The following is a 14,017-nucleotide window of genomic DNA, read 5'->3' on the forward strand; positions in this document are numbered from 1 at the left end:
GGGAGCTTTATGGAGGCCATGCTTTTGGTCCCACCTCCTTGCAAGTGAGGTGGGCAACATGGATGAGCACTGCTCAAAACCACAGCACAGTATCAACTGCACAGCCAACAGGGAAATACCTTCCGATTCCTTGGCCTTCCGGTGACGGCCTCTGGCCCCTTGCCCTTCGGCTCTCCTTCGCCGGTCTTCCTCTTCCTCCTCCTGTGAACACATCCATAGACATTTTTTTCAGTCTTTCAACAAACCATGGCATATTTTTTAAAAAATGCCTGATGGACTTGAATTTTCACATAGCATAATAGCGGGAAGTATGCAGGAAAACTAGCCCAAGAAAATGAATTTTAAACGCAATGGGCTGCACCAATTAACGGAAGGGATTCCTTTCCTCGGGCTGCTTTAGAAGCACAGTTGGGAGCAAAGGGCGGACTACGAACAGAATATAAAGGAAACCTGATAGATACAGAATTCCAGCTGCAAATTTCTGTTGGCACTAAAACAGAAGTGTAGCGGTTAAGAGCAGGTGCTCTCTAATCTGGAGAACTGATCTGCCACGAGCTGTGGAGGCTTATCTGGGGAACTAGATTAGCCTGTGCACTCCAATGCATGCCAGCTGGGTGACCTTGGGCTAGTTGCAGCTCTACAGAGCTTTAACAGCCCCACCCACCTCACAGGGTGTTTGTTGTTTGGGGTGTGTGTGAAGGGAAAGGAACTTGTAAGCCCCTTTGAGTCTCCTTAAAGGAGAGAAAGAGGGGGTATAAATCCAAACTCTTCTTCTTCTATTTTTAAATGTTGGAAGGTACAATTGAAAATGTGATAACTCACCTTTTCAGAAGAGGAGTCCTCAGACGCCTCCTCCCCTTCACTGTCCAGGCAGAAGAGCTTCCGCCTTTTTCCTGGGCCCTTAATTCGCTCCTCGTCTCTCTTGGACACTTTGGGTATCTGAGAGGACTGCTTATCTGCACCATTGAAAACAAAAACATATTCCTGTTAGTTTGTCAAAAGACATTTAGAAACCGCACTCAAGCCCGGGGGATGAAGCAACTCACCCTCCTCATCCTCTTCAGCAGGAGTAGACGGGCGTGGCTCCTTTACTTCACTGTCCTCCGAGATTTCGGATGGCTCTTTCCTTTTCACCTGCAACCAGAAAAAGCAATGAGCTTCCTGGCACTGGAGCTACTTGGAGAGGGAGAGACAACAGTTTACTTCAAGGACATATTGAAACCAGTAGTCTTGACCATTAAGGGGGATGACCCTGGACTACATGCTACATCTGTACCAGGTCTAAAAAGACTAGGACGCGGACACCTCTTCAAGGTGGAGGAAAAGAGATTCCACCTAAATATCAGGAAAAACTTCCTGACAGGAAGGGCTGTTTGACGGTGGAATGCACTACCTCAGAGTGTGGTGGAGTCTCCTTTGGAGGTTTTGAAAGAGAGGCTGGATGAACATATGTCAGGAGTGCTTTGATTGTGAGTTCCTGAATGGCAGGGGGTTGGACTGGATGGCCCTTGGGGTCTCTTCCAACTCTATGATTCATCTGCAAATCTACAGGAAGTGAGGATAACTTGAAACCCCCCTCCTCCCCGCCTCAGCTGGAAGATCGCACTTCTGAATGCGGGCCTATATCTAATAGCTTCCTGAAAACAGTATGCACACCAAGGGCTCGTTTTATATTCTTACAGCAAGGTTTTCTTGCTGCTGCTCCTGCTTAGAAAATCTGGGAATACAAACTGTGCTGAATAGCATTCATAATAGAAACGTAGAATACTTTAATAATTATAATAACGCTGTGAATGAGGAAATGAGCCACACTAGGCAGGCTCATAGCTAGGGCTGCCAACCTCCAGGTTACACGGAATTTCTCTGGATGAAATGGTAGCCTCAAAACGTGGACCCCGCAGCATCCAAACCAGTGGTGAAGCCACCAGGGGGCGGGGGGTGCGCAACACACCGGGCGCACCGATTCTGGTCACGTAGGGGGCGGAAAAATCCTCCGCCCCCCCGCTCCCTCCCACGGCGGCGCCCCACTTACTTTTAGGAATGGAACATCCCAGAGAAGAAGCCTGCCTGCGTTGCCTGGGTTTGGTGGGAACTACATTTCCCAGGGGCTCCTGGGAAATGTAGTTCCCACCAGGCCCAGGCAATGCAGGCAGGCTTCTTCGGCCTGCTCCTTTCCTAAAAGTAAGTGGAATGAAGTGCCATGGGGGGAGGGTGGGGCGCCACGGGAGGGGGGGGGGAGCCAGAGTGTGCACCGGGCACACTCTGGCCTAGCTACGCCTCTGATCCAAACTCTGCTGCACTGCCTTCCCTAATCTTGCTAAGCAGCAGCTCAGTACTCACAAGCCCACCCAAAAGTCAGAACCTTACCTTGAAGGATGGGAGCCTGAGGACTCCTCGAAAGCCGGTCCCAAAGCCGAACCCCTCCAGGCTGCCGCCAGCACCGCCGCTCTTGGCCCAGTCGACCAAGGACAGCAGGGCGGGGTCTTTCAGTTTGGTTTTATCCTTCTCCTCCTCCTTGGCTAGCTGCTTCGCAGTGCTCTGGAAAGGCTGTGGACAACAACACGGACACGTTGGCGACAGCTGAGAACCAGGAGAGGAAGATGGAGGTGGGGAAGAAGAGCGGCATGCTCTGGAACAGCACACACGTGAAGAGAGTAAGCACAAGAAGCAGCTTTGGTCGGGACCCCACTGAAGAGCAGAAAAAGGGACTACACATTTTGATAATAATAATAATAATAATAATAATAATAATAATAATAATAATAATAATAATAATAATACGTTTTGATATTGTGATGTATTTCAAGGCTGGCAGTGTGATATCCACTGTTATAACAAGCTTAAACATCATTTCCCATGGGGTCATCTGTACTTAGTGGTTCTCAACCTGTGGGTCGCGACACCTTTGGCGGTCGAACGACCCTTTCACAGGGGTCGCCTGAGACTCTCTGCATCAGTTTTACCTCCATCTGTAACATGGATAAATGTTAGGGTTGGGGGTCACCAAAACATGAGGAACTGTATTAAAGAGTCGTGGCATTAGGGAGGTTGAAAACCACTGTTCTAGAGCATAGGTGTCAAACTCGTGGCCCTCCAGAAGTTGTGGACTACAGTTCCCATCATCCCCTGCCAGCATCATGCTGGCAGGGGATGATGGGAACTGTAGTCCATAACTTCTGGAGGTCCGCGAGTTTGACACCTGTGTTATAGAGCATTCTGTGACGTATGCCTTGTTAACAACACCCTGAGGTGATGTGGGATGTGAACTTCATGAGAGTCACCCCCAGGTTGAGCAGCATGGGGGTCTTGATATATCCCCTCCCCCTCCCCACCGTTACCTTGGCTTTCTCCTCCTTGCGCTCCCACCACTTGTCGAAAGTGCTGAAAGCCACGTTCTCCACCATCTTGCGGTTGAGGTCGCGCTGCATGGTGTTCTTCATCTCCTGCATGAGTGTGGCGAGGACGCTGTCCACCACGCAGGCGTGGGGGTCCTTGGGGCGCGGCGCCACTTTTCCTGCTGGTACCTCTTAATGGGCCACCTGGAAATCAAGGAGGCGCCAGGCAGAGGGGCTGCCCGGTGAACGCTGCTGTTGCCGTCTCGACCATCAACGGATGGCTGCTGCATGAACAGCTGGTCCCTCTGGAAGTGGCAGGCGCCCTGGTCCATCAAGTACCCGCGGCCTCGGTGAAGAGAGGTCACGCAGAACGGAGTGGCCCAACCGGTCTCAGTTCCCATCGCAGCTGCTGCAAGCGGCTCAGCATCTGCGTCTGCATCTGGAAGGACATGGGCATCCCGCCCCACTGGTTGCCCAGGCGGTTCATCAGCTCCATGGAGTTCACAAAGTCGTAGATGTGGGGGGCGCCTCGGCCCCCGCCGACCACGCCCGCCCGCCCCCTGAAGTCTGACAGGCGGGGCGTGTGCCGCGGCCCAACCTGGCTGTAGGTGGGCAGTGGGTGGGTTTTACCCGCCAGGTGGGGAAGGGAGACGGACATGAGAGGCTGCAGAGGGTAGCCGGGAGGCAGCGGCTCCGGCCGGTGATGGGGATTGAAAGAGGACACGCCCAGTGGTAAGTGGCCCAGGGCTGAGGGCATCACGGGAAAGTGGGGTTCGGATACTCCGGTCACAGGAGTTGGGGGCTCCACCTCTGCCTCATCATCTGAGATTTCCATGTCTTCACCTGAGGACTGCTGAGATGCCTAATTGGGGAGCAAAGAAGGAGAAAGAGGCGGAGTGAACCGATGGATCAGCGTGTTGTCGAAGGCTGGTGGTTTTGGGTTTTCCGGGCTGTGTGGCTGTGGTCTGATAGATCTTGTTCCTAATGTTTCGCCTGCCAGCCATGGAGATGCAGGCAAAACGTTAGGAACAAGATCTACCAGACCACGGCATACAGCCCAGATAACCCACCACAACCAACCGATCAGCGTTTACAAAATGAGACACTTGTCAAAAGTGAAAGAAAAATAGAGCTAAGCAAGCAATGTGCCAATAAACTAGAAAGGGAAAAAGGTGCCAGGTGACAGCTTTATTGTCAAGCCCCTACACATTTCACTGTGCAGTCTCTCCCCACAGCAATTAGGTTGTATCAACAAAACTGCTGTGGAGAGGATCAGTACAAAGGAACTCTGATCCCCCTGAGAAAGCTCGACCAGTGAAACGCATAGAGGCTTTACAAGGCAATAAAGAAGAACATAAGAAAGACCCTGCTGGATCAGACCAGAGTCCATCTAGTCCAGCACTCTGCTACTTGCAGTGGCCCACCAGGTGCCTTTGGGAGCTCACCTGCAGGAGGTGAAAGCAATGGCCTTTTGCTGCTGCTGTTCCCGAGCAGAGAGGGTGACAGATGAGGATTTCAGGGACCTAACAGCCGAGTTTGGATTTATATCTGCCCTTTCTCTCCTAGGGGCTCACAATCTCCTTTCCCTTCCTCCCCATCCCCCCACAACAAACACCCTGTGAGGTAGGTGGGGCTGAGAGAGCTCAGAAGAACTGTGACTTGCCCAAAGTCACCCAGCTGACGTGCATTGGAGTGCACAGGCTAATCAGAATTTCCCAGATAAGCCTCCACAGCTCAAGTGGCAGAGCGGGGAATCAAACCCGGTTCCTCCAGATTAGAGTGTACGTGCTCTTAACCACTACGCCACTCCCTGTCACCTGGCATCTTTTTTCCCTCTTTTTAGCCAGCAACCTGTTCCTACAGCTCCCAGTTGCCTGTTGCCACTTGTTACAAACCATCCCCCTCGCCAGCCTGGTCCTGATACTACAGTTGGGGAGATGTGGTGGCTCAGGGCCAGAGCACTAGCTTGGTATGCAGCGGGGTCCCGGGTTCAACACCAGGCATCTCCAGTGGACAGGATAAGGGGGCAAGTGATGCGAAAGGACTCCGCCCAACTGAGCAGACAAAACTGACGCTGGTAGACCGACAGTCTGATTCAGTGCAACGCAGCTTCATCTGTGCCAGTCACATGATTTCCTGCGTGCGCTACTCCGCGACATCGCTTTCTCGGCCGTGTTTCACCTGCTCAGCCAAGTTATACATTTCTTATCTGCATCACCAGCAGTCAGCTGTTTTCGGTCCCTCGCACAAAACCGGTGCATAAATTTGCCATAACGCTTCAGTGTAGTTCAGCCAGGGAGTTCCAAAATATCTGCATCACGGTTACTGTGCCACAAAACACAGAACGGTGCCTCTGGGAGGCTGGACTTTGTTTACTAGCAGTAAAGCCCGTTGGACAAACAAAGACAACGTGCTCTAGAAAACTGTGGATGGGTTAATGGTGCCCAGCAAGGGGGTCAACCCCTCCAGCCTGTCCTCCCCCATCGGCCCCTGTCACCAGCACCCTCCTTCTCCTCCTCTTCCTGAACACCTGCTCCTCTTCCCAGGTGCCTTTTATCACCACGCAACAGTGCAGTTGCAGCCACCAGCAGTTGCAACCCTTTCGTGCGGGTTTGATTCCCCGCTCTGCCACTTGAGCCGTGGAGGCTTATCTGGTGAATCAGATTAGCTTGTGCACTCCCTTGACGCTGGTGATTTGGGCCAGTCACACTTCTTTGAGCAGCCCTCACTACACACAGGGCAGGGGAGGAAAGGAGATTGTAAACCCCTTTGAGTCTCCTAACAGGAGAGAAGGGGGGGGGGGGGAGAGAGGTATAACATATAAATCCAAACTCTTCTTTTTCTAAGACATGCAAGCCCTGAACTGAACAGCCCAGGCAAGCCTGATCTCATCAAACCTAGCAGGGTTGACCCTGCCACTTGGACGGGAGGCCACCAAGGACGGCTACGCAGAGGCAGGCGATGGCAAACCACCTCCGAACATTTCTCGCCTTGAATCTTAAGGGGCCATCGTAAGTTGGAAGCAGTGGGACAGCCCTTTCCACCACCAAGACGTGCAATTTAGAAGAAGAAGAGTTTGGATTTATATCCCCCCTTTCTCTCCTGTAAGGAGACTCAAAGGGGCTTACAAGCTCCTTTCCCTTCCCCCTCACAACAAACACCCTGTGAGGTAGGTGGGGCTGAGAGAGCTCAGAAGAACTGTGACTAGCCCAAGGTCACCCAGCTGGCATGTAGGAGTGTGGAAGCACCTCTGGTTCACCAGATAAGCCTCAGCCTCTCAGGTGGAGGAGTGGGGAATCAAACCCGGTCCTCCAGATTAGAATCCACCTGCTCTTAACCACTGCACCATGCTGACTTTTAACAAATTAGAAATCTTGTCAAAACAGAAAGAAAGTCCTTTTGTTTTGTCTGTCCCCTCTCATGTGTTTTTAGGTCACCCTTTTTTCATTTGTGTTTTTGTTCCTAGCTGGGAAATGCTCGGCACTCAAACCCGATCCTCCAGATTAGAATCCACCTGCTCTTGACCACTACACCCCGCTGGCTCTCATGCAGCTCCCTGCACCATATATCGAGCCCTTCGGGGATGAGGCGGCCTATAAATTTAATAAATAAATGAAATAATAAATAAATAAATAAATGTTCTCCAAGCACAGAACTTTGGGTTTTAAAAACCCCCGCAAACTCTAAATCCCCCACTCTTACCCTGTCTTGCCCGTTCGCTTTGGGGGATTCTGCTCCAGAGCCCAAGTCCAAAGCGGGCACCACGTCCTCGAAGCTGACTGGCAGCGTGGGGTGGCGTGCAGGGTCCGTGGGGCTCCCCTCCCTTGGGGGGCCCTCCCTTCTCCTCTTCCTCCTCCGTGTCTGAATTCAGGAAAGAAAACTTGGACCGCTGTTCCTTCAGCAGCATCTCAATGCGGGAGTCCAGGCTGCTGTGCTGAGCGAAAGGGACGCTCGTTGGTCGTCTCGGGGGCTGGAGAGCCTGAGCGAGCCGGCGAGGTTTGCGTGGCAGGAGAATGAGACCGGTCGTCGATCCCTAGAGCGGCTGTCAGTGCAGGGCTGATGTTCTCCTTCGATTCCTGAGCGAGAAATTCAGTGGGAGGCAGGGAATTGGCAGCAAACGTCTCGGCCGTAGGGAGCAGCCGATAGTCCTTGTCCACCGGGTGGGGCTCGGAAGGTAAGGAGAAGGGCTCTGGAGTGGCTGTATAAGTTGGGTAGAGCGCACTTGGTGCCGGGAAATGCTCGGCACTCTGCGCAGCAAAAGTATGACTGTTCTGAAACTGAGCACTATCTGATGTTGTCGCCGCAGACGAAGAGGAGGACGAGGAAGAAGAGGAGTTGGTGGGGGTGGAGGCAGCCGCGGTGGTAGTAACAGCGGTGGAGGAAGGTGGAGGATCATCCCGTTGGGAGCGCTCTCTGTGCCGGGGGTGGAACCCAGAGTCCTCTCTTTGGTGGGAGCGGTGAGAGGAAGAAGAGCGCCCTTCCGAGGTGGTCGAATGGCGCTGGTACCGATTGCTGCTGACCGCTGCAGCGCTGCCACCATCGAACTGCTGACTAAAGGGCGGGTAGTGATGGTCATTGCTGCGGTAGTGCGAAGTGGAGGAGGAGGACGACGAAGAAGATGAAGACGATGAAGAGGAATAATGTCGCCGGGTGTAGGAGTCTGAAAAACTGTTTTCGTGCCGGCGGGATTTGTACGACGTTGACTCTGTCTGGTAAGTAGAGTAACCTGGTGTCCCTTGCCTTGGAGAGGAAGAAGATGAATTAGAAGCAAGCCACAAAGGGAGGTTAGGTCAAGGACTAAGCTCTAACTTGAAAGAGGACTTTTATAAAACAATGTAAATAGGTGGCATATGACCCCGGACAAATTAGCAGAAATATATAAAAACGTTTCAAATCAATGTTGAGAGCGTGAGCGCCGCAAAGGGACATTCTATCATCTGCGGTGGACTTGTGACAAGGCTGAAGAATTCTAGAGAACAACACATTCGACAATTGAAAAGATTTTAAAGATGAATGTACGAATGAGACTGTTGGGACTTACGGATGGAACTTTGGAAAGGAAACATGGATTGTACAATTGGTCAGGCGAAGTAGCATTCTTCCTGATAAGCTGCTTATCTGGCATCTTCAGAGGATCTGAGTAAGGAGATCCTCTGAAGATGCCAGCCACAGATGCAGGCGAAACGTCAGGAGAGAATGCTGCTAGAACACGGCCATACAGCCCGGAAACCACACAGTACCCCAACCCAGTGATTCTGGCCGTGAAAGCCTTCGACAATACATGAAACATGGATTTCTTTTTAATATATGACAACAGCAGTAAGAATAATATACGTGCAAAAATAGAAAATTCCAGCAACTCCAACAATTGAAGAATGGTGGGTGACGATATCCGCAGAAATGACTAAGCTTACTTAGTTGCTCAAAGAAGGAGACTTAAACACATTTTTTGGTAACTGGAAACTTACGATAGAATATATAATAAAAAAGAAAAAATGTACTTATGACTAGTAGTTTTGATGCCTAGAATTTTAAAATTAAGATTTAACAGAGAAAAGTATGATGTTTATCAATTTCAGTTATGTTTATAGAGCAGTAACCTTGATTTTGTTATTAAAGACCAACAGGTATATTTTTTGGAATTAATCCTTGATGCAGATGAAATTGGGAGTTCACATGATAAATAAACGTGCCTGTCCATATTTGTGATCTTTGTAGCTTGTTTGTTGATTAATTGTTTTTAATTATTAATGAAAAATTTAAAAACCCAAGTGACCTTTTCTCTCGCACGACTCACCTGCTGGAGTACGCAGAATCCTGGGAATACGGTGTGCCTCCCCGAGGGGTGTATGGAGTTCCCTGGGATGACTGTGGCGTGTACTGGCCATAGGAGGAAGGCGTGTCTTGCCATCCGCTGGAATAGGGGGTGTCCTGAGAGCAGGGCGTGCCGTTGCCAGGTGTTGAAGGAATTGTGTTTCCAAGGTAGGAGTCAGTTGAGTGGCGCCTTCGAGATTCCGACTATAAAGGAAAGGAGAGTGGCTTAGTCCTCAAGCAGCACTTGTTTCGCATGCAACCACCTTACGGTAACGATCTTTAGTTATGGGCTGAGAAAAAGGGCTTTGCCGGCAACTTCTGTACGGTGCCACGAACGACAACAGCACTCCACATGCAAAGAATGCAAATATCTAAAAGGAGACCCCCACCGTAGACTGCTTTTGTGGGACTAGTGAGCTGCTGGCAGAAGCCTAGCCATGTGGGCTCCGAATATAGTGCCACAGAGGCAGGGATGGAGTACGTGGTAGCTGAGGGATTAGTAAGATGGTTGGTTTCGTTCCTAAGAGATGATTAACAAACAGGCTCGGCCTTAAAAGGGAAAAAAATTCATAGGACCCTCCTGTGGATCATTTAGAAAAAGAAGAAGAAGAGTTTGGATTTATATCCCCCCTTTCTCTCCTGCAGGAAACTCAAAGGGGCTTACAATCTCCTTGCCCTTCCCCCCTCACAACAAACACCCTGTGAGGTAGGTGGGGCTGAGAGAGCTCCGAGAAGCTGTGACTAGCCCAAGGTCACCCAGCTGGCGTGCATGGGAGTGTACAGGCTAATCTGAATTCCCCAGATAAGCCTCCACAGCTCAGGCGGCAGAGCTGGGAATCAAACCCGGTTCCTCCAGATTAGATACACGAGCTCTTAACCTCCTATGCCACTGCTGCTCCTATTATTTACACAGTAATATGGAGCCAGACTGCAGAACCATTTAACTGTCCAAGACCAGAAGACTAGTTAAGTTCAGGAGCCCTGGCACGAAAACAAGATCACCTCCACCTGCACAATCCAGACATCTGCCTGAGCAGAGCTAACAGGTGCGCCATGGAAAAAAAGACGACGAACGGCTTTGGAAGACTAAAGCCGGAGTACTTCACATCCGCTTACCGAGTCTGCTTGGAACTTCTCATTCAGCATTTTGCCCCCCGTGGGGACAGTCTGAGGCGTATAGGAGCCGTTCACAATCAGCTCATAGTACTTCATTCGCTGCTGACCTGAGCGGGAGAGCGGAAGAAGCTTTTATTGGGAAGCGGCCACTATTGTGACCCAGGCAGCAAGATCAGATGCAAGAGGGGAAATGCCTAAAGGGAGCAGGTGGGCCACAGGTACCTTTAATGTCCAGCTGGGCGTGGATGATGTTGCCCATGACGGAAGTGTTGTGCAGGTTCTTGACCGTTTCCTTCGCGCCCCGGGTGCTGGTGAAGAGCACCTTGGCCAGGCCCAAGTGCTTGCGGTTCTTGGGATTGTAAAGTATCTCGATCTCCTCGATGTCGCCGTATTTTTTGCACATCTCGGCCAGGAAAGGTTCCTTGATGTTGTCATTGAGCCGAGCGAAGGTCACCTCCTTCAGAGGGATCTGGCCGACGTAGAATTCGTCCAGCTGGAGCAGAGACCAAAGCAGAAGGGGTGAGGAGTGGGATTCCCCGTCCCGCCGACAATTTAGGAGAACCGTCTCATTTTAACGGCGGGATGGAGAAGTTCACAAACATGCTGGCATCGGCAGCGTCAGAAAAGAATAATGGCATAAAGACAAGTTCTGTCCAAATGTCCAAGGCCCTGCTTCTTCCCTCTCCTCATCATGCCATTAAACCAAATAGCTCAAGTGTATGTTATTTCTCTACCACCCTGTTAATATCTATGGGGAACAACCCTTAATTTACCTGTCCACTGGCATTCTACAACCAAAGCAACTTATCCAGATTAGTCTTAACTTCTAAATAATAAGCGGAATTTATTCTGAAGGTTAGTTCTAGATTTTTCTTAGCATCTCTTCACTTCAAATATTATATTATAGTAATGTTTTCAATATTTTGTTTTATAGGTACGCACGTTTCACACTAGCACAGAAAGAACAGCGTCATATTTGCCTTTCCTAGTCCTGGGAAATTCCTACATCTAAAAAAATGTGGGCTACCTTTCAGTTCTAAAGTAAACACAAAGCACAGTAAATCCACCTTGTCCCATGTACCTGTCTAGGTAAAGGTAAAGTTTCCCCTTCAGTTGTGTTCGACCCTGGGGTACCACTGCAAGAAGTGATTTCATAGGCAAGCCATTTTTGTGGGGTAGTTTGCCATTGCTTTCCCCGGCTATTCTTTACCCCCCTAGCTATGTGCTAGGTACTCATTTACCAACCAAGGAATGGATGGATTGTCCATGAGCCAGCTGCAGGATATCTGACCCACAGGGGGCTCGAACTCCTGACCATGTGAGTGGCAGTGCAAATCTACCTGTCTACCTACCTACATACCTACCGACACCCAGTTCCCCAACATTATTTCCTTCTTCCACTCAAATTTACCCCACTGTAGAAAGTCCTTTGGAAAACCAAACAGACTGCAAGTGAACTATTTAGGATTTCATTCAACCAATGAAGTTACAGTGTAACACAAAACAATTAACGTGCACTTGGCCACGCCTGAACTGTCAGTGGGCCCCGAAGAGAGAGGGAGTTGTGGCATTGATATCACGTTTACGATCTTGGAGACTGGAAATAAATAGAATAAAAGAACCACGATGCACAGGCAGGTCAGTTCAACCTACCTTAAACTTTGGGACAGGTAGGGAAAGGTCTCGGTTTTTGGACCATATCCGGTGCCTTGGATCCCGCAGATCTCCCACAGGGGCATAGCCCGAATCCTTGAGAACAGAAGCCTTTTGTCAGACATGAGCAACAATTCAAAAAGACTCCACGGAAAACAAATGTCGTTCTGGTCAGTCCACCTTTGCTTAGGGTCCTCACTACTTCTGGGGCCAGGGCCATTCACTATGATTCTCTTATACTGCCATCATCATAAAAGATCATACCCAGAACTCATCCAGGACTTCAAAGCCTTATGGATCAATCAAAATACAACAAGAGGTCCTATTTGGCTTTAAAAGGGGCTTGGATAGATTTATGGAGGAGAAGTTGATGTGTGGCTACCAATCTTGATCCTCATTGATCCTCATGCCTTAGCAGACCAGGTGCTCTGGAGCAGCAGCAGCAGGCCATTGCTTTCACATCCTGCATGTGAGCTCCCAAAGGCATCTGGTGGGCCACTGCGAGTAGCAGAGCGCTGGACTAGATGGACTCTGGTCTGATCCAGCAGGCTCGTTCTTATGCTCTTATCTGGGGTGAATACATCATGCTGGAATTTGTTAAACTGTTTGAAGGAAGAAAAAAAACATAACAAAAACAAAAAACGAAGGAAAAACGTACTATAGAACTTGATGGATTATTTATAGGTTCCCGAGACCATAGATTGTGGCTTTTGTAATGGAAAAGGGAAAGCCACTTCATCATTTAAGATTTGTGCAAGCAAGACATGTGGTTATTACTCATCTTCAGCAGCTTGTGTACATAGTCAAACTACTTTTTAATGGTTTCAGAAGGTAGCTGTGCTGGTCTGCAGTACAGACTGGAGTCCAGAAGCACCTTGGTAGCAACAAGATTTTTGGAATATAAGCTCTAGAGACAAGCTCTCAAAGTGGTATCTCTTAGTCATCCAGGCATTAGCAACAACAGGGGAGCTGGATCCAAAGGTGAACTCCTTTGGTGAGCTGAAGGGCAATTTCAGATGCAACCCTAAGACTTGGTCGCATTTCGCAAGTTAACCAGAGTGCTGTACAGCACATCAGCACTGGCAGCGCAGGCAAGCCAAGGCATGCACATGGACCTTGGAGCTCCATCCCATGTGCCAACCCATGTGCCAACCTCCACTGGCAAGTTTAGCCATGCACATCTCTATTCTCAACAATTCGACAATAATTGATTTAAATGGAACACGTCCAGCCAAAACACAGCTCACAAACTAGGCAATGCTGGGTATGACAAAGTATTTACTACGTGGGTTTTAAACTGGGACCTCACAGTCCACTGTGCTTATATGAGCAAAATTAGCCCGAATCCCACACTATTATTCAATCGCTATGTCAATCACTCTCCCCACTATCTGCATCCAAGCTCTGCACATTGCTGAGGTGCTGTGCTTGGTCACCATCGCTCCTGTTGCTCGGGGGAGCGGTCAAACAAAGCAACGTCGACAACAGAAGCCGGCTTGCCGTCTGCAAGAAAGTGAAACTAAGCCCGGGTGCCAAGCTGTGCAGGAAGGGGAGGACCCAACTGAACTGAGGAAGACCCAGTTCCTTTTTCAGCTGCTAAATATTTCAAGGGGAAGGGGAGCAGTTCACACTTTTTATATCCCTCTGCGCATACAGCATTTTGGCTTCTGTGCATCGTTTGGTGGTAGAACTCAGTGCCAAACGTGCATTCTTTATATAGTGAGAACACCTCAGCGTGGCAGAGACAATGATTACTCGACAGAGTCCTCATCTGAATGAACTGAATGGAACTCATTCCCTAGAATGGGTACTTAGGGCTTCAACATTAGAAATTTTGCAATAGCTGGTCAAGAATAGGAAGCAGTGCCACCCCTGGCTGCTATGCACTCTGGATTGGGATCTTATATTTACTTATTACATTTGTACCCCGCCATTTCTCTACGACTCAAGGCGGCTTACAATAAAACAATCAAATAAACACAACAAATACTATAAATATAAACACTTAAAACTGAATAAATACAAAAATAGTTGATCGTATGCCTTCCTTTTGAGTAAATGGTACCACCAAGAGGCCTGCAATATTCAACGTTATACAA

General features: G+C 49.5%; 1 protein-coding gene across 1 annotated transcript in view; it reads right to left on the reverse strand.

Moving 5' to 3' along the window:
* SETD1A (SET domain containing 1A, histone lysine methyltransferase) overlaps window positions 1-14,017 on the reverse strand; it is a 35,562-nt gene that overhangs the window by 17,071 nt on the left and 4,474 nt on the right. Inside the window, 14 exon segments of the mRNA XM_048517016.1 lie at window positions 120-201; window positions 823-956; window positions 1,047-1,134; window positions 2,368-2,547; window positions 3,339-3,601; window positions 3,604-3,717; window positions 3,720-4,197; window positions 7,038-7,128; window positions 7,130-7,285; window positions 7,287-8,075; window positions 9,133-9,353; window positions 10,266-10,372; window positions 10,488-10,758; window positions 11,919-12,014. Coding sequence (XP_048372973.1) covers window positions 120-201; window positions 823-956; window positions 1,047-1,134; window positions 2,368-2,547; window positions 3,339-3,601; window positions 3,604-3,717; window positions 3,720-4,197; window positions 7,038-7,128; window positions 7,130-7,285; window positions 7,287-8,075; window positions 9,133-9,353; window positions 10,266-10,372; window positions 10,488-10,758; window positions 11,919-12,014 — 3,070 coding nt within the window.

The sequence above is a fragment of the Sphaerodactylus townsendi genome, linkage group LG15, assembly GCF_021028975.2.
Source record: "Sphaerodactylus townsendi isolate TG3544 linkage group LG15, MPM_Stown_v2.3, whole genome shotgun sequence".
Lineage (NCBI taxonomy): Eukaryota > Metazoa > Chordata > Lepidosauria > Squamata > Sphaerodactylidae > Sphaerodactylus > Sphaerodactylus townsendi.